Here is a 19,034-nt window from a genome sequence, read left to right as displayed (position 1 = left end):
TAGGTTGCAAAGTGTGACCTTTTGAAGGCTTGGGAAAGAGGCTTGTGTGGCTGGACGCATAAAGACATAGACACAATAAATGGAGGAGAAAGATGTAGTATGGTGTGGTAGCAATAAATAATGCCTGCCTTTGAACTGGAAGACTTGCTCTTGAGTATTGACTCTTCCTTTTTATAGATCCTGGCCTCTAAACTTCTGAACCCTCTTCATCCTATTCTTCCATCTGCTTTCTCTATGCCTTGGTTAATATAAAGAGCAAGTCAAATGAAAAATGCCTATAAAGGTATGGTGTGCTTGTTTATTTAATAAAAGGCCACTACCTGTGTGTTTTGCTAAGGGCTATGGAGCGTTGGTGTTTGCTCCTTAAAAGAGGATGTAGTCTAGTAGTAATATAGTAATATCTGAAATACAATGTTGAGAATGATGGAGATCTTAAGGATGCAGATAAGGTGGTATAGGGACTCAAAGAAGGGAGAGGTTTCTTTTTTCTTGGAGTTGGCTTTATGACAAACAAAGGACTCTTGAACTAGCCCTGGAAAGATGGCTATGGTTTCAATAGAAGATGGAGGGGAAGAGAATAATCTCAGTAGGTCAACCCGTGGGAGTAAAGGCGTGGAGCCTTAGGCAAATTCAGAAGGAAAGGTTAGGACCAGACAGATTATGCAACATTTTAATACTAGGTTAAGGAAAGTGAATTCCATTCAATAGGAAGACTACCAGTAAATATTTATTGAGCATCTGCCTTTGCCAGGTCTGTGCTGGTTAGGGCTATGAAAATTCAGTGATCTCAGTTTAGTTGGAGAAGACAGATTAATTATTATAATTTTAATGAAATGTGAATAAAGTGTTGCAGAATCATAGTTCAAGGAACTATGCCAGCTTCCTGGCATAATAAGGGAAGGCTTCATAGAGGCAGATATTAGTGCTTGGACATAAAGTATCCCTTTTCGTAGCAGATAAAATTGATAAAGAGAGGTATATGAAGAAACATTCTAGACCTGGCACTTTATGTGTTTTGGGATGGCTGGATGAGGTTTTGTGTGCAGTACAAGGCTGTGAAGAGTTTTGTCAGAGAGAAACTGAAAGATTCAGGTGGCAGCGTGAACAGTAAATTAGAAAAGGTAGAGATGTGAGGTGGGGAACCTGCAAGACTATTAACGCTGGACCAAGTAAAAGATGATGTAGGACCTCTTCATGTGAAATAGTAGCTAAGGGAATAGAGAGCCTGGAAAATTGGAGACCTGCTTAAGATGTAGAATTGGCAGGACTTGAAAATCAGTTGGCTGTGGGAGAAGGGAGGAAAGGATCAGGTGGAATATGGAATGACTTCCAGATTTCTGCTACTTCAGTGGATACCATTGCATGAGGATAGAGTATATTTAAGGGGAAAGGGGGTGGATTTGGAGAAGTAGGCTAATAGTTTCAGCTGTATTGTGTCAGAGGTGTATATAGGATAATTGGGAGCGGCAAAGGATGACTTGGGGAGTGATCAACATTTAGATGATGATATAAGCCTTACATAGTGAATAGGGAAAATCATGTAGTTGGTCCGACTCTTTGCAACCCCATGGACTATATAGAGTCCATGGAATTCTCCAGGCCAGAATACTGGAGTAGGTAGCTCTTCCCTTCTCCCAGGGATCTTCTCAATCCAGGGATCGAACCCAGGTCTCCCACATTTCAGGTGGATTCTTTATCAGCTAAGCCACAAGGGAAGCCATATATAAATATAAATTAAATAATCATGGGAGAATAGGTAAGTGAAGAGGAACCTTAAGGAGCATTGAGAGACAGCCATAGAAGCAAAAAAACAATCAGGAAAAAAAAAGTTATTAAAAGTGGTTAGAAGTTTTTTTTTAAAGGGTGTAGTCAGTGTTGTCATCATAGATGTTGACATTTTTCTTTCTTTTTCCCTTTATTTTTCCTCCAGAAGTAGGTCATTGGTCACCTCAGTAGTTTCAATGAGGATATATAGGTCAGATTATAGTGACTTGAGTATATGGGGCAGATTAGAATTTGGCTATAATTGGAAGGAGAGATAAAGATACAATATCAAGGTACTATTGTTTGGTTATTTTTTCTTGTCTGTTTTTAAAGATCAAAGAGTCATGAGTTTTTTATTTCCTGAGAGGAGATAGTGAATAGACAGTAAAGGGTTGAAGTCACAAGTAATGGAGTAGCCTTTGAGGAGCCTAGCTTAGTGCATCTCAAACTGTAACGGAAATTTTGTTGAAATGCAGATTCTGAATTGGAAGGTCTGGGTTGGAGTCTGAGATACAGCATTTCTGATAAGCTCCCCGGATCAGGATGCTGCTCCTTTTGTTTATGGGCCATACTCTTTGAAGTAATATTTAGAGAATATGGGATTGGTAGTATTATAGTGAGTTAGCCTTAATAGATGGAGAAGGCAATGGCACCCCACTCCAGTCCTCTTGCCTGGAAAATCCCCTGGGCGGAGGAGCCTGGTAGGCTGCAGTCCATGGGCTTGCTAAGCGTCGGATACGACTGAGCGACTTCACTTTCACTTTTCACTTTCATGCATTGGAGAAGGAAATGGCAACCCACTCCAGTGTTCTTGCCTGGAGAATCCCAGGGACGGGGGAGCCTGGTGGGCTGCCGTCTATGGGGTCACACAGAGTCGGACACGATTGAAGCAACTTAGCAGCAGCAGCAGCAGCAGCAGCCTTAATAGAGAGAGGAACACCTGCTCTGAGATCAGGTGGAATGTAAGGTGGATGGGATTCAAATTAGGTTTACAGGTAGGAAACATGCTTGGTAACCTTAATTTGTTTTTTCTGTGCAATAGAAGTAAAGTAGCTTAAAAAAAAAGACTTCGAGAATGGTTGTGAGCATAAAAAAGGTGTGAAGGTTTGGAATAGTTACTAATAAGAGAAGGGAAGTGAGTGAGTACGAGACATGTAATAATCACTGAAAAGTGAGAATTATTAATAGTTTGGTTATGGTATGTGTACAAATAGTTGGGACAAGCAGAGACTAGATTTGAGGAAGTCAGGAGAGGTAATGAGTTCTGAAATAGAACAGTGGCTTTCAGAGTAGAAAAGGAAGATGTCCTGGTAGCTCAGACTTCCCTGGTGGCTCAGATGGTAAAGAATCTGCCTGCAATGCAGGAGACCCAGGTTCCATCCCTGGGTTGGGAAGATCCCCTGGAGAAGGGGATGGCAACCCACTCCAGTATTGCCTGGGGAATTCCATGGACAGAGGAGACTGGTGAGCTACAGTCCATGGGGTCACAAAGAGTTGGACACAACTGAGCAGCTAACACAAACACAGACAAAAGATGTCCGTGTGAATTTGTGGTATGTTACTTTATGTGACAAAAGGAATTTTGTAGATTAAAATAGGAATTTTGAGATAGATTATTCTGGTATTAGATCCTGGGTAAACACAAGGATCTTTGTAAAAGGAAGCAGGAAAGTCAGAGTCAGAAAAGACCATGTGATGATAGAAACAGAGAGAGAGAGGAAATGTGATGATGAAAGCAGAGGTCAGGTGATGTGGGACCATGAACCAAGGAATGGGCAGCCGTTAGAAGCTGGAAAAGGCAAGGAAACAGATATTCCCAAGAGACTGTAGAAAGAGCAAAGCCCTGGTGACATGTTGATTTTAGCCCAATGAGACATTTTGGACTTCCGGAAACTGTAAGATAAATCATTTGTGTTGTTTAAGCCACTAAATTTGTGGATTAATTTGTTACAGCAGCAGTAGGCAACATGCAGGGAATTGTGGATGTGTGGGAATGTTGAGTTAGAATCATAAAATCAGGCAACTAATGGCATGTGAAATGGGCAACAGAAAACTGGGAAGGCTTTTAAGCTGGGTAAGTAGGTGGAGGAGTGTGATGGAATTAAAAATAGAGAACGACAGCAGATTTTATAGAATGGTGTTCATTTTGCATGTAAGTATGGGTTAGATATGGATTAGTTTTGAAACAAGGAGATAAATTTAAGCAGCTGCTATTTTATAGTACTATTTAATGGTACTCTTAAAGTTAATAGCGCTGTTATAATAAAATGCATGGCAAATTTTATAGGAATATTTAGAATTTAGAGTTTTGATTGAGTGACCAAAGGGGTGAGTGAGAGAGACTGGTTTTTTAAAAAATAATGCCACATTATGTTTATATAGTGCTTTTCTTCATTTTGGGAGGTGTCCCCCCCCCCACCCCCCGCCCTGTTTTATTGAGGTATAATTGACAAATAAACATAAAATTATATTCAAGGTATCAACAGTGATGGTTTTGATATATGTATGCATAGTGAGAGGCTTTCCACACATTCATGACTTCGCATATTTACCTTTTTTTTCCTTTTTTATTTTTTCTTGTTGTTTAGTCGCTAAGTCGTGTCCAACTCTTTGCGATAAGTGGTATCATGCAGTATTTGTCTTTCTCTGGCTTACTTCCTCCAGAAGTAGCATAACATCCTCCAGATTCATCAGTGTTGTCACAAATGGCAGAATTTCTGTCTTTTTTCTTTAAGGCTACATCATATTAAAACACATGCCCCCATTTTCCTTATCTGTTCATTTGCTCATGAACACTTAGGTTGTTTCACTTAGTATCTTGGCTGCTATGAATAGCACTGCAGTGAACCTGGGTGTATAGGAGTATTTTGTTTTATTGTGCTTTGTAGGCTCTTTGTGTTTTTTTGTATACAAACTGAACTGAAAGTTTGTGGCACCCCTGTATTGAGTAAGTCTATTGGTGCTGTTTTCCCAGCAGCATTCTTTTTAAAAATATTATTTATTTTTAATTGGAGGATAATCGCCATCTTTTCCCTCTTGAACTTTTACCTCTGCCCCCGTCCCACCCCTCTAGGTCATCATGGAGCTCTGGGCTGAGCTCCCTGTGTTACACAGCAGCTTCCCACCAGTTGTCTGTTTCGTGCGTGGTAGTGCGTATATGTCAGTGCTTCAGTGCTTTTCTCTCAGTTCATCTCACCCTCTCCTTCCCTTGCTGCGTCCACTAGTCTGTTTTCTATGCCTGTGTCTCTATTCCTACCCTGCGAATAGGTTCGTCAATACCATTTTTCCAGATTCCATATGTATCTGTTAATATACAATATTTGTTTTTCTCTTTCTGTCTTAACTTCACCCTGTATAACAGGCTTTAGGTTCATCCACCTCAGTTCAACTGACTCACAATTGTTCCTTGTCATGGCCCAGTAACATTCCATTGTAGATACGTACCACAGCTTTGTCCAGTCATCCGTCAGCGGACATCTAGGTTGCTTCTGTGTCCTGGCTCTTATAAGTAGTGCTGCAGTAAACACTGGGGGTACATGTGTCTTTTTGAATTGTGTTTTTTTCAGGGTACATGCCCAGTAGTGGGATTGCTGGGTCACATAGTAGTTTCATAATTTTAAGGAATCTCCATAGTGGCTGTATCATTTTACTTTTCCACCAGCAGTGCAGGAGGGTTCCCTTTTCTCCACATCCTCTCCAGAATATATTGTTTGTAGATTTGTGAGGTGACTCCTCATTGTAGTTTTGATTTACATTTCTCTAATAATTAGCAATGTTGAGGATTTTTTCATGTGTTTATCGGCCACCTGTATGTTGTCTTTGGAGAAATGTCTGTTGAGGTCTTCTCCCTGTTTCTTCATTGGGTTGTTTTTCTGATATTGAGTTGCATGAGTCACATGCATAATTTGGAGATTAATCCTTTGTTAATTGTTTCATTTGCAGTTTTTTCTCCCATTCTGAGAGTTGTCTTTTCATCGTGTTTAGTTTCCTTTGCTGTGCAAAAAGCTCCTAAGTTTAGTTAGGCCTTGTTTGTTTTTGTTTCTGTTTTCATTACTATAGAAGGTGGGTCAGAGGATCTTGCTGTGATTTATGTCAAAGAGTGTTCTGCCTATGTTTTCCTCTTCGAGTTTTATAGTTTCTGGCCTTACATTTAGGTCTTTAATCCATTTTGAATTTATTTTTGTGTATGGTGTTAGGAAGTGTTCTAATTTCATGTTTTTACACATAGCTGTCCAGTTTTCCTAGCACCACTTACTGAAGAGCTCCATTGTTTTTTCTCCATTGTATATTCTTGCCTCCTTTGTCAAGGATAAGGTGCCCATAGATATGTTGGTTTATCTCTGGGCTTGCTTTCTTGTTACATTGATCTGTATTTCTGTTTTTTGTGCCAGTACCATACTGTCTTGATGACTGTAGCTTTGTAGTATGGTGTGAAGTCAGGACGGTTGTTTTTCTTTGTCATAATTGCTTTCGCTATTCAGGGTCTTTTGTGTTTCCATACAAATTGTAAAAATCTTTTGTTCTATTTCTATGGAAATACCATTGGTAATTTTATAGGGATTGCATTGAATTTGTAGATTGCTTTGGGTAGTCATTTTCACAATGTTGATTCTTCCAATTCAAGAACATGGTATGTCCCTCCGTTTGTTTTTGTCATCTTTGATTTCTTTTATCATCAGTGTCTTACCGTTTTTTGCATACAGGTCTTTTGTCTCCTTACATAGGTTTATTCCTAGGTATTTTATCCTTTTTGTTTGCAGTAGTGAATGGGATTGTTTCCTTAATTTCTCTTTTTGCTTTTTCGTTGTTAGCATATAGGAATGCAAGGGATTTCTGTGTATTAGTTTTGTGTCCTCTACCTTTACTAAATTCATTGATTAGCTCTTAGTAATTTTCTGGTGGTATCTTTAGGGCTTTCTATGTATAGTATCATGTTATCTGCAGACAGTGAGAGTTTTACTTCTTTTCCAACCTGGATGCCTTTTATTTCTTTTTCTCCTCTAATTGCTTGGGTAGGACTTCCAAAACTGTTGAATAATAGTAGAGAGAGTGGTCACCCTTGTGTTGTTCCTCATCTTAGAGGGAATGGTTTCAGTTTTTCACCATTGAGAAGAATGTTTGCTTGGTTTTGTTGTACATGGCCTTTATTATGTTGAGGTACCAACAACAGTAATTTTTAAAATTGAGGTATGTATTTGTTTTAGAAATAATGCTATTGCACACTTAATAGACAACAGTATAGTATAACATAGCTTTTATATGCACTGGGAAACCAAAACATTTGTGTGACTTGCTTTATTGTAAATTTGCTTTTTGTGGTGCTTTGGGTATGTCTGTACAGATACCTCTTGAGGTAGGGGTTTCATTTCCTTTGAATATACACAGAAGTGGATTGCTGGTAGTTGTATTTTTGACTTCTAGATGTGCTTCCATGATTTCTGTGGTGGTTGTATCAGTTTGCATTCCTACCATCAGTGTTCTGAGGTTCCCTTTTCTCTACATTCTCACCAGCATTCAGTGTTTTTCACCTTTCTGGTTATAGACATTCAAGCAGATGTGTGATACCTTCTCATTGTGGTTTTGAATTGTGTTTTCTTGATGATTAGTGATACTAAGCACCTTTGGATGTGTTGCAAAATCTCTTCAAGTCCTTTGCCCACATTTTTTTAAACAAATGCTTTTTATAATTAATTATTTGGCTGCGCAGAGTGGCATGTTGGATCTTAGTTCCCTGACCAGGGATCAAGTCTGCACTCCCTGCTATGGAAGCATGCAGACTTAACCACTGGACTGCCAGGAAGTCCGTTTTGCCCACTTTTAAATTGGGTTATTTGATTTTTTTGCTCTCTTGAGTTGTATGAGTTCCTTATGTATTTTGTATATAAACCCCTTATCAAGAACATTTTTTCCCATGCTTTATAGGTTGACTTTTTGTTTTGTTGATGGTTTCCTTTGCTATGCACAACTTTTGTTGTGCATAAGAAATGTAAGATTGTTATACATAAGTTATACTATGCATAATTTTGATGTAGTCCCATGTGTTTGTTTTTGCTTTTGATAAACCATTGCCAAGACCAATATCAAGGAGTTTACCCCCTATTTTTCTTCTAGGAATTTTATGGTTTCAGATCTTATCTTCAAGTCTCTATCCATTTTGAGTTGATTTTTGTGTGTGGTATAAAATAAAGGTCCAGTTTTATTTTTTTGCATATGGTCATCTAGTTTTCCCACACCATTTATTGAAGAGATCATTCTTTCTTCGTTGTGTATTCTTGACTCCTTTGTAGAAAATTAATTAGCCATATATATGCAAGGGTTTATTTCTGGACTCTCCATTTTGTGCTGTTAGTCTGAATCTCTGTTTTTATGTCAATACAATTACCAATACAATAATCAATTATTTTGATTACTGTAACTTTGTAATATAGTTTGAAATCAGAAAGTTGATGTCTCCAGCTCTGTTCTTCTTTTTCAAGAATGTTTGTGCTATTCAGGGTCTTTTGTGGTTCCATATGAATTTTAGTATTTTTTTCCCAATTTTTGTGAAAAATGCCATTGGAATTTTAATGGGGGTTGCATTGAATTTGTAGACTACTTTGAGGAGTATGGATGATTTAATAATTCTTCCAGTCCATGAGCACAGACGTTTCCATTTATTTCTTTTTAAATTTCTTTCATCTCCTTGGTTAAATTTATTCCTGATTGGTTCATTCTTTTTGATGCTATTTAAAAGGGATTGTTTTCTTACTTAGTTTTTCTAATAGTTCATTGTTAGTGTGTAGAAGGACAACTGATTTTTTTTTTTTTAATACAGATTTTGTATCCTGCAACTTGGTTGTTGTTGTTCAGTCACTAAGTCGTGTCCAACTCTTTGCAACCCCATGGACTGCAGCACATTAGGGCTCCCTGTCCCTCACTATTTCCTGGAGTTTGCCCAAGTTCATCTCCATTGAATTGGTGATGGTATGTCAATGTTTATTCTTGCCATTTCCTGCTTGACCACGTCCAATTTATCTTGATTCATGGACCTAACCTTCAAGGTTCCTATGCAGTATTGTTCTTTACAGCATCGGATTTTACTTTCACCACCAGACACATTCACAACTGAGGATCATTTCTGCTTTCACCCAGCCGCTTCATTCTTTCTGGAGTAATTAGTAATTGTCCTCCACTCTTCCCCAGTAGCATTTTGGACACCTTCTAACCTGGGTGGGGGGCATGGTTCATCTTTTGGTGTCATATCTTTGTGCCTTTTTATACTGTTTATGGAGTTCTCATGGCAAGAATACTGGAGTGGTTTGCCATTTCCTTCTACAGTGGATCAAGTTTTGTTAGATCTCTCACTGTGACCCGTCTACCCTGCATGGCATGGCTCATTGCTTCATTGAGTTATGCAGGCCCCTTCACCACAACAAGGCAGTGATCCATGATGGGATCCACCTTTCCTGAACTTAATATTCTGACAGGTTTTTGGTGGGGTCTTTAAAGGTTTTTCTGTCTATAAGATCACGTTGTCTGCAAACAAGACAGTTTAACTTTTTCCTTTCTTATTTTGATGCCTTTTATTTCTTTTTCTTGCCCAGTTGCTCGGACTAGGACTTCTAATACTATGTTGGTTGAAAGTGGTACGAATGGGTATCTTTATTTTGTTCCTGATCTTAGAGGAAAAGTTTTCAGCTTTTCACTGTTGAGTATAATGTTATTTGTGGGTTTGTCATATATGGCCTTTATTATGTTGAGGTATGTCCCTCTGTGTCCAGTCTGTTTAGTTTTTATTTTATTTTTAAAAGTTTTTACTGGAGTATAGTTGATTTACACTGCTGTGTTACTCTCTGCTCTACAACAAAATCAGTTAGTTATACATATATGTGTATCTACTCTTTTTCCATTCTTTTCTCATGTAGGTTATTGTAGAATATTAAATAGAGTTTTCTGTGCTATATAGTCCTTATTTGTTATGTATTTTATATATAATAGCATGTATGTGGGAATCCCAGCCTCCCAATTTATCTGTCCCCCCTCCCTTTCACCCAGTAACCATAATGTTTAATTTTTATAATAAAGGGATGTTGAGTTTTATCAAACACATGATTTTTATCCTTTATTAATATGATGTATCACATTTATTAATTCACGTATATGTTGAACCATTCTTGAATGGGAAGCATTTCATACCTTTTTAGGGGGCTTAGAGACAAGTTTTTGAATGGACGTAGCTACTAGCATGTAAAATAAGCTACTAGCATGTAAAATTAGGCCAAAATAATATTGTGAATGGGTTCTTCCCTGGTAGCTCAGCTGGTAAAGAATCTGTCTGTAATTCAGGAGATGCCCGTTCAATTCCTGGGTCAGAAAGATCCGCTGGAGAAGGGGTGGGCTACCCACTCCAGTATTCTTGGGCTTCCCTGGTGGCTCAGCCAGCTGGAAAAGAATCCCCCTGCAATGCGGGAGACCTGGGTTTGATCCCTGGGTTGGGAAGATCCCCGAGAGAAGGGAACAACCCACTCCAGTATTCTGGCTTGGAGAATTACATGAACTATTCCATGGGGTCACAAAGAATCGGACACGACTGAGTGACTTTTGCTTTCGATATTGTGAATAGTTACTGCTCTAATAGACATCAAATGTCTAGACCATTTCCACCATCCCAGAAAGTTCTTTTGGATACTGCTGTTCTGTATTTTATGTAATGAAGGATTTCATATTATTACGGTAAAAGTTTTTAAAGAATCATTCTTTGCTAATTACATACAATTTCAGAAGACCTAGAGTCTTGGAAAGATTGGGTGACATAGTGAAGTGAACAGTACACCATGCTCTTTAAGAAACTCTAATTTAGTTAACAGTGAGCACTAACCAGTTGGTTTTTTTTTTTTTTTAATCCTAGTTCTGCTTTGTGTTGTATGAATTTGGAAAGCCTAAAGAGATTCTGTAAGCTCTTATAAAACATTAAAAGCAAACAAGAAACAGCTAATGTGTGTTCACTGTAAATTTTACAGTGCAAAAAATTAGAAAAAACATTTTTAAAAAGAAAAATCATATTTGTAAAACATGGAATTGCTATCATCATTTAAGTTCTTTTTGTAACGTGATATAATTCATTATATCATCTTACTTCTCTAATTCAATCCACTTTATATTGAGCCACTTCTCTCTCAGCCTCTTTACTTTGACTGAAGTATTAGATCATCAGTAAAAAAAAAAAGACCTAAACTTGAGTTTTGTGTTTTTATTTATTTTTAGATTCCCCAAATGTGTTGTTATAAACAGTGAGGCTTTCCCTCGATGGTTCAGTGATAAAGAATCTGCCTGCAGTGAAGGAGACGAAGGTTCCATCCCTGGGTCGGGAAATCCCCTGGAGGAGGGCATGGCAACCCACTCCAGTATTCTTGTCTGGAGAATCCCATGGACAGAGGTGCCTGGTGGGCTACAGTCCATGGGATCACAAAATGTCAGACACAACTGAAGAGACTTAGCATGCATGCACATAAACAGTAAATACATAATTGATACTTATTACCAAATATGAAACATCTTAGAGGATACAAGTTTACTAGGATAGAAAATTGCAAAAGTTAAGAAAACTTTGAAGCAATATAGAATTGGATAAGAAGGGAGAGTGTGTCTAGAAGAACTTCATTTGGTACAGAGATCCAATACCATAAAAACATCTTTTCTGAAATACGATTTTTATAAATCAAACATTTTTTGTCTTTCCGATAATTTCATTATACAGATTCTTGGCAGAAGAGACTAATCGATATGCTAGAGGAGTTACTTGTGTTGGGATTTTATCTTTGTTTCCTTAAGTAAAGTTTCAGTTCCGTTCATTTCAGTTCAGTTGCTCAGTCATGTCCGACTGTGACCCCATGAGTTGCAGCACGCCAGGCCTCTCTGCCCATCACCAATTCCCGGAGTTCACTCAAACTCATGTCCATCGAGTTGGTGGTGCCATCCAGCTATCTCATCCTCTGTTGTCCCCTTCTCCTCCTGCCCCCAATCCCTCCCGGCATCAGGGTCTTTTCCAATGAGTCAACTCTTCTCATGAGGTGGCCAAAGTATTGGAGTTTCAGAGTTCAGCATCGTCCTTCCAATGAACACTGAGGACTGATTTCCTTTAGAATGGACTGGTTGGATCTCCTTGCAGTTCAAGGGACTCTCAAGAGTCTTCTCCAACAACACAGTTCAAAAGCATCAATTCTTCGGAGCTTAGCTTTCGTCACAGTCCAACTCTCACATCCATACATGACCACTGGAAAAACCATAGCCTTGACTAGATGGACCTTTGTTGGCAAAGTAATGTCTCTGCTTTTTAATATGCTGTCTAGGTTGGTCATAACTTTCCTTCCAAGGAGTAAGCGTCTTTTAATTTCATGGCTGCAATCACCATCTGCAGTCATTTTGGAGCCCCCCAAAATAAAAATCTGACACTGTTTCCACTGTTTCCCCATATATTTCCCATGAAGTGATGGGACCAGATGCCATGATCTTAGTTTTCTGAATGTTGAGCTTTAAGCCAACTTTTTCACTCTCCTCTTTGACTTTCATCAAGAGGCTTTTTAGTTCCTCTTCACTTTCTGCCATAAGGGTGGTGTCATCTGCATATCTGAGGTTATGATATTTCTCCCGGCAATCTTGATTCCAGCTTGTGTTTCTTCCAGCCCAGCATTTCTCATGATGTACTCTGCATAGAAGTTAAATAAGCAGGGTGACAATATACAGCCTTGACGTACTCCTTTTCCGATTTGGAACCAGTCTGTTGTTCCATGTCCAGTTCTAAGTGTTGCTTCGTGACCTGCATATAGGTTTCTCAAGAGGCAGGTCAGGTGGTCTGGTATTCCCATCTCTTTCAGAATTTTCCATAGTTTATTATGATCCACACAGTCAAAGGCTTTGGCATAGTCAATAAAGCAGAAATAGATGTTTTTCTGGCACTCTCTTCCTTTTTCCATGATCCAGCGGATGTTGGCAATTTGATCTTTGGTTCCTCTCTGGAAGTTCACAGTTCACGTATTGCTGAAGCCTGGCTTGGAGAATTTTGAGCATTACTTTACTAGTGTGTGAGATGAGTACAGTTGTGCAGTAGTTTGAGGGTTCTTTGGCATTGCTCTTTTTTGGGATTGGAATGAAAAGTGATCTTTTCCAGTCCTGTGGCCACTGCTGAGTTTTCCAAATTTGCTGGCATATTGAGTGCAGCACTTTCACAGCATCATCTTTCAGGATTTGAAATAGCTCAACTGGAATTCCATCATCTCCACTAGCTTTGTTTGTAGCAATGCTTTCTAAGGCCCACCTGACTTTACATTCCAGGATATCTGGCTCTAGGTGAGTGATCACACTATCGTGATTATCTGGGTCGTGAAGATCTTTTTTGAACAGTTCTTCTGTGTATTCTTGCCACCTCTTCTTAATATCTTCTGCTTCTGTTAGGTCCATACCATTTCTGTCCTTTATCGAGCCCATCTTTGCATGAAATGTTCCCTTGGTATCTCTAATTTTCTGAAGAGATCTCTAGTCTTTCCATTCTGTTGTTTTCCTCTATTTCTTTGCATTGATCGCTGAGGAAGGCTTTCTTATCTCTCCTTGCTATTGTTTGGAACTCTGCATTCAGATGCATATATCTTCCCTCATTTCCATAAATAGTTATAAGCTCATTTATGATTTTAATGACTGATGTATATTAGTATTTAACCATAACAAAGTGTTAAAGTGTTTTCTAAACCAATATTCCCTTTTACCTGAAAGTATAGAGTTTGAAACACTAGCTCAGCACTGAACACTAATTGGCCCTCTGTACATTTTGAAATGTTTCTAAAAGAACGAGGGATAAGTTGAATTTGTGTTGAGTTTATCCTAAATCTAACCATTATTTGTCTTCATACTTGAATTGTAAAATGTATTGCATAATATATATTACATATTATATAATAACATGAATGCCAGTTATAAACAAAAATTTCCAGTTCTTCCTTTTTCTCTTCCCATTTTAATTATAGGTTCTTAGGAGTTTCTTTGCTTTTTTTACTGAATCCCAATATTTTGATTTCAGTAACAACTGTCTCCATCAGTTCAGTTTAGTCACTCAGTCATGTCTGACTCTTTGCAACCCCATGAACTGCAGCACGCCAGGCCTCCCAGTCCATCACCAACTCCCGGAGTCCACCCAAACCCATGTCCATTGAGTCAGTGATGCCATCCAACCATCTCATCCTTTGTCGTCCGCTTCTCCTCCTGCCCTCAATCTTTGCCAGCATCAGGGTCTTTTCAAATGAGTTAGTTCTTTGCATCAGATGGCCAAAGTATTGGAGTTTCAGCTTTAACATCAGCCCTTCCAATGAACACCCAGGACTGATCTCCTTTAGGATGGACTGGTTGGATCTCCTTGCAGTCCAAGGGACTCTCAAGAGTCTTCTCCAACACCACAGTTCAAAAGCATCAATTCTTCGGTGCTCAGCTTTCTTTATAGTCCCAACTCTCACATCCATACATGACCACTGGAAAAATGTTAACCTTGACTAGACGGACCTTTGTTGGCAAAGTAATGTCTCTGCTTTTGAATATGCATTCTAGGTTGGTCATTACTTTCCTTCCAAGGAGTAAGCGTCTTTTAATTTCATGGCTACAATCACCATCCGCAGTGATTTTGGAGCCCCCCAAAATAAAGTCAGCCACTGTTTCCACATCTATTTGCCCTGAAGTTATGGGACCGGATGCCATGATCTTAGTTTTCTGAATGTTGAGCAGTAGTGTGTTAATGTGTTGAATGTGACTTTACCTAGTTCAGAATCAAAAGGTCTGGTTTTAATACCTCGCATGCCAGTTGGGTTCTAGAAGATGACAGAATCCAGCTCAGATGGTTCAGGAGGAGTACAGGGATAGGGATGGAGTACGAAAACGACAAAGGATGTGTTTTCACTGGTTACAGAGGGAAGCTTGAAAGGGCAAGAAAGGCATAGTGTCATTAGAGCCTGGTGAGAGCTGTGAAGAAGTGGGTACCTGATAGGAGCCATGAGTGATAAAGGGACACAGCATCTGTCAGAAAATATGACCAGTAAGAAGGAGGGAATTGGAAAGAAGTAATCCAGCTTTTCTCTGCCAGTGATGGACAGCACTGGAACAGAGGAGGTGCTGTTCAGGTCTGCTTCCTTTCGGTGCAGAGTGGGGCAGAGGAATATTGGAGGGATGGGGTAATGGCAGTAAGATAATAACCAGGAAAACTACTAATCAGAGGGGGGACTGACTTAAGGTAAACTTTTGGATTCAATTTCTTACCTCTAAACTGCAGATACTTTACTGGGGTTGATGTGGTCATTAAGTGAGCCATAACAAGGTACTCCAGTAGTGCCTTTGTCTTGTATTTTTTAGAAGTTTTGATAAGGTGTGAATTTGAAAAGCTCAGCTTTATTTCTCTTGTTGCCGTGCTGCATTTGTTTCATAAGAACTTTGATTGCCACCATACTTTTGAATATACATTAGTATTTGTGTTTCCCAGTGATTTTGGGGGCTTCCCTGTTAGCTCAGTTTTAAAGAATCCACCTGCAATGCAGGAGACCCCCGGTTTGATTCCTGGGTTGGGAAGATCTGCTGGAGAAGGGATATGCTACTCACTTCAGTTTCTTGGGCTTCCCTGTGGTTCAGTTGGTAAAGAATCCGACTGCAATGTGAAAGACCTGGGTTTGATCCCTAGGTTGGGAAGAACCCCTGGAGAAGGGAAAGGCTACCCATTCCAGTGTTTTGGCCTGCAGAATTCCATGGTCCGTATAGTCCATGGTGTTGCAAAGAGTTGGATACGACGGAGTGACTTTTTCTTTACTTCAGTGATTTTTGAGAAGGGAACAGTCATTGTTCAGTAGTTCCCAGGATTTAGACTTTTTTCACTTACTGTCAAATGAGAGGTTTCACTCTTTTCATTCTTGGTGTAGACAGAGCCCTGCTTGCTTCTAAACTTATGGATGAAGTGCTTTTGAGATGCAGAAATTATCTCCCTGGTAAAAGACTGGTCAGACTTCACTCTCCCACGTCTACCATTGATGTATCCTTAGTGACTGCTTCTATTTTCTTGAGACAGCAGTGATTGTATTTTCATATTTTTTCCTCCTAATTCTTACTGTATTTCTTCTCATCCAGCTTTCATCCAGCTTTACCTTTGAGCATTAGTAGGCCAGACCAGAATCAAGCATTCACTCTGTTTTCAGGAAATGTATAGCCACTAGATGATATTTTACTTAAAAGCACTTTTTGCTTTTTTAAAAATTCTCTCACAAAAACTATATTGTGATTTTGAAATTAAATACTTTCTATTTAATTTACAGACTCAAGTTAGCAGTTTTGTATATTGCAAATTGAACTTTTCTGAATTACTGACTAAATCTTAATTATTTTCCACCAGACGGTCTGCCAAATCACGAAGCAGAAGCCCGTATTCATCTAGGCATTCAAGATCCCGTAGCAGGCATAGATTGTCTAGATCCAGAAGTCGTCATTCTAGCATTTCTCCTAGCACACTAACTCTGAAGAGTAGCCTGGCAGCTGAATTGAACAAGAATAAGAAAGCACGAGCTGCAGAGGCAGCACGAGCTGCGGAGGCCGCTAAGGCCGCAGAAGCAGCCAAGGCTGCTGAGGCTGCTGCCAAAGCTGCCAAAGCTGCCAGCACTTCTACACCTACCAAGGGGAACACAGAAACTGGTGCCAGTGCATCACAAACCAACCATGTGAAGGATGTGAAGAAACTTAAAACTGAGCATGCACCTTCTCCCTCAAGCAGTGGAACTTTAAAAAATGACAAGGCAAAAACAAAGCCACCTCTTCAGGTAACAAAAGTGGATAATAATTTGATTGTAGATAAAGCCACCAAGAAAGCAGTTGTAGTTGGAAAGGAGAGTAAATCTGCTGCTACAAAGGAGGAACCAGTATCTCTTAAAGAGAAAACGAAACCACTTACACCAAGCATAGGAGCCAAGGAGAAGGAGCAACATGTGGCTTTAGTGACCTCTACCTTACCACCCTTACCTTTGCCTCCCATGCTGCCTGAAGATAAAGATGCCGATAGGTAAGTGCAAAAAAGTTTGTTGTGACTGGTTAAAGAAACGGAAATCTCAGTTTGAAATGACAGATTATTTGACCCCTCCCTCAAGAAACTTAATGAAAGACTGTTTAGTAAGTGAATTAATTTTCTTTATGGTATACAACTTAAAATGAAGCACATTGCTTGTAGGATGAAAAAATTATAGCTTATGCTAAGAATTCCAGGTAAAAATTGCCATTGTCATGGATATAATGTATGTTTCAGTTTGAGTTTGGAAATTAGAAATGTCAGTAATTTCTTTCGCTGATATTCTTTGATGTTATCAGAGACAGGACATTTTATAATAGAATCTGTCCTGGGTGATAATATCATATTATCTTGCTTATTTCTAAGTGTTTTCACTGACCTTATAAAGGTCCTTTTATGAATATATGGTTTTTTAGTTTTTTATTGACTTAATTTTTTGCAACTAGAGATTAATTACATGTTACAGAAATGTCATAATGTATTAATACTTTCCTTTAAATTATTTATAAATTTCTGTTGTTGGGGGTGTAGCTAGTACTTTATTTTGAAACATTTTAAAGAGGATGAAGGTAAGAATGACTAAATGTAAACGCAGTTCTAAGAATGTTTCTCAAATTGTGCTCGGATGGAAACTTGATGCTGCGTGTGATTTGCCTATTGACTTGACCTTTTTCATTTTTATTTTTATGAAGAAATTATAACTCCTACTCCCCTTTTTGTTAAAAAACAACTATATGGGCAATTTTTCTAGCTGGCATCTTTAGGGAATTTGAAAACAAGTTGATAAAAATGCCATGTGGGCAGGTCTTTCAAGCACTCACTTTGGCTAGCTTTATGAAAATTTTGTAATTTAAACAAAAATAAATTATAATTTCATGCCCTTTTGTATTTTTAGTACAATCAGAAATGTTGCTGAAGGGACCTCATCCAGTTTAATCCGGTGTTATCTAGTTATTCTATTTCTAATTGTGATATTTGCAGGTTTGACTGTTTTTGTTAGGAACACTGAAGGGACATAACAGTAATGATTTATAGTTTTGATGAGTCCTGGAATAGGTTGCCCAGCACAGAGAGGCATGAGTCCAGAACTGAGTCACTTCATCAGTAAGAAGATAAGCCTGTTGCCGAGAATCTAGTGATTCTGGACCAGTGAGACTAGTTATTCTCTACTTTACTCTTCATATGTGCTATAGGGGTAAATTTTACTGGTAAGAATTCAGGATATGTGCCCAGGTGGTGACTGCTTATTAAGAAGGGTATTCTTTGTGCATCTGTTTTTAATAAGATGGTGGCACATTCCATACTTGGTCATTAAAATTTTTTTTGACTCTCCTTCTTTGCTGTTTTCTTTTTTTATTGTGTCTCTGCTCTTTTTTGCTTTGAATGTTTTTGTATGTTTCAAGGATATAGAACTTTTTTAAGACTCTTAAGTACTACTACTGACATATGTGGCCAAAAATTGATTTAACACCAGTTACAGCCACTCTTCTTTTTGTTGTTCCAAATATGATTGTCTGAAATTTGGCCAGTGAGAGCTCCTTTAAGCTAACTTCTTTGTCCTTTTGATATGACCCCTTTTATTTTGGAGTGCAGTCTTGCTTCCCATCCAAAAAAGACTCACTTTGAACTTTGTTTCTCTCCCAGCCCTGGAATCTATTTCTCTCTGAAATCATAAGATGGACTGTTAACTATACATATACATCTAATCATCTTTTTTAAAAAATGAGGATCATACCAGTTATAATAATATTCTTCCTCTCTTCTTTTGAAATTTAATGTATTGGAGATCTTTCCATGTTGGTAGAGAGAGATTCAGTATTCCAACACATGGAAGTGGATGCATCACTTTCTTATTAATTATTCTGCTGTTGATTAATGGATATTTAGATTTATAATTGTTTGCTATTAAACACTCCTTATACATTAATATTTTATGTACATATGAGCAATTTATGTGGATAGTTATGTGGTCAAATATCCACATTTAAAGATTTGATAGAAACTGCCAAATTGTGTCTTAGTAGGATTGTGTGTCAATTTATGTAGCCAAATATATAAAATGTTTTCAGTATCACTAAATATTGCCAATTTTGAAATATTGAAAATCTTTAAAATATGTGATTAATTTTGCCTTTTTCTGATTATTGAGATATAGCATCTTTCTGAACATTTGTTGGCTATTTATTTTTTCCAGTGAATTGCTTGTTCAGGTCTTATG

General features: G+C 38.4%; 1 protein-coding gene across 5 annotated transcripts in view; it reads left to right on the top strand.

The window, feature by feature from the left end:
* CDK13 (cyclin dependent kinase 13) overlaps positions 1-19,034 on the top strand; it is a 122,858-nt gene that overhangs the window by 17,681 nt on the left and 86,143 nt on the right. For all 5 annotated transcript variants that reach the window (XM_025291397.2, XM_025291395.2, XM_006058829.3 and 2 more), the window contains exon 2: positions 16,154-16,813. In XM_025291397.2, the coding sequence (XP_025147182.2) occupies positions 16,154-16,813 (660 nt within the window). The remainder of the gene's footprint in view (positions 1-16,153; positions 16,814-19,034) is intronic.

Source organism: Bubalus bubalis, chromosome 8 (genome assembly GCF_019923935.1).
Source record: "Bubalus bubalis isolate 160015118507 breed Murrah chromosome 8, NDDB_SH_1, whole genome shotgun sequence".
NCBI lineage: Eukaryota > Metazoa > Chordata > Mammalia > Artiodactyla > Bovidae > Bubalus > Bubalus bubalis.
The sequence above is the reverse complement of the archived record's forward strand: the minus strand, read 5'-3'. Positions and strand labels throughout refer to the sequence as shown.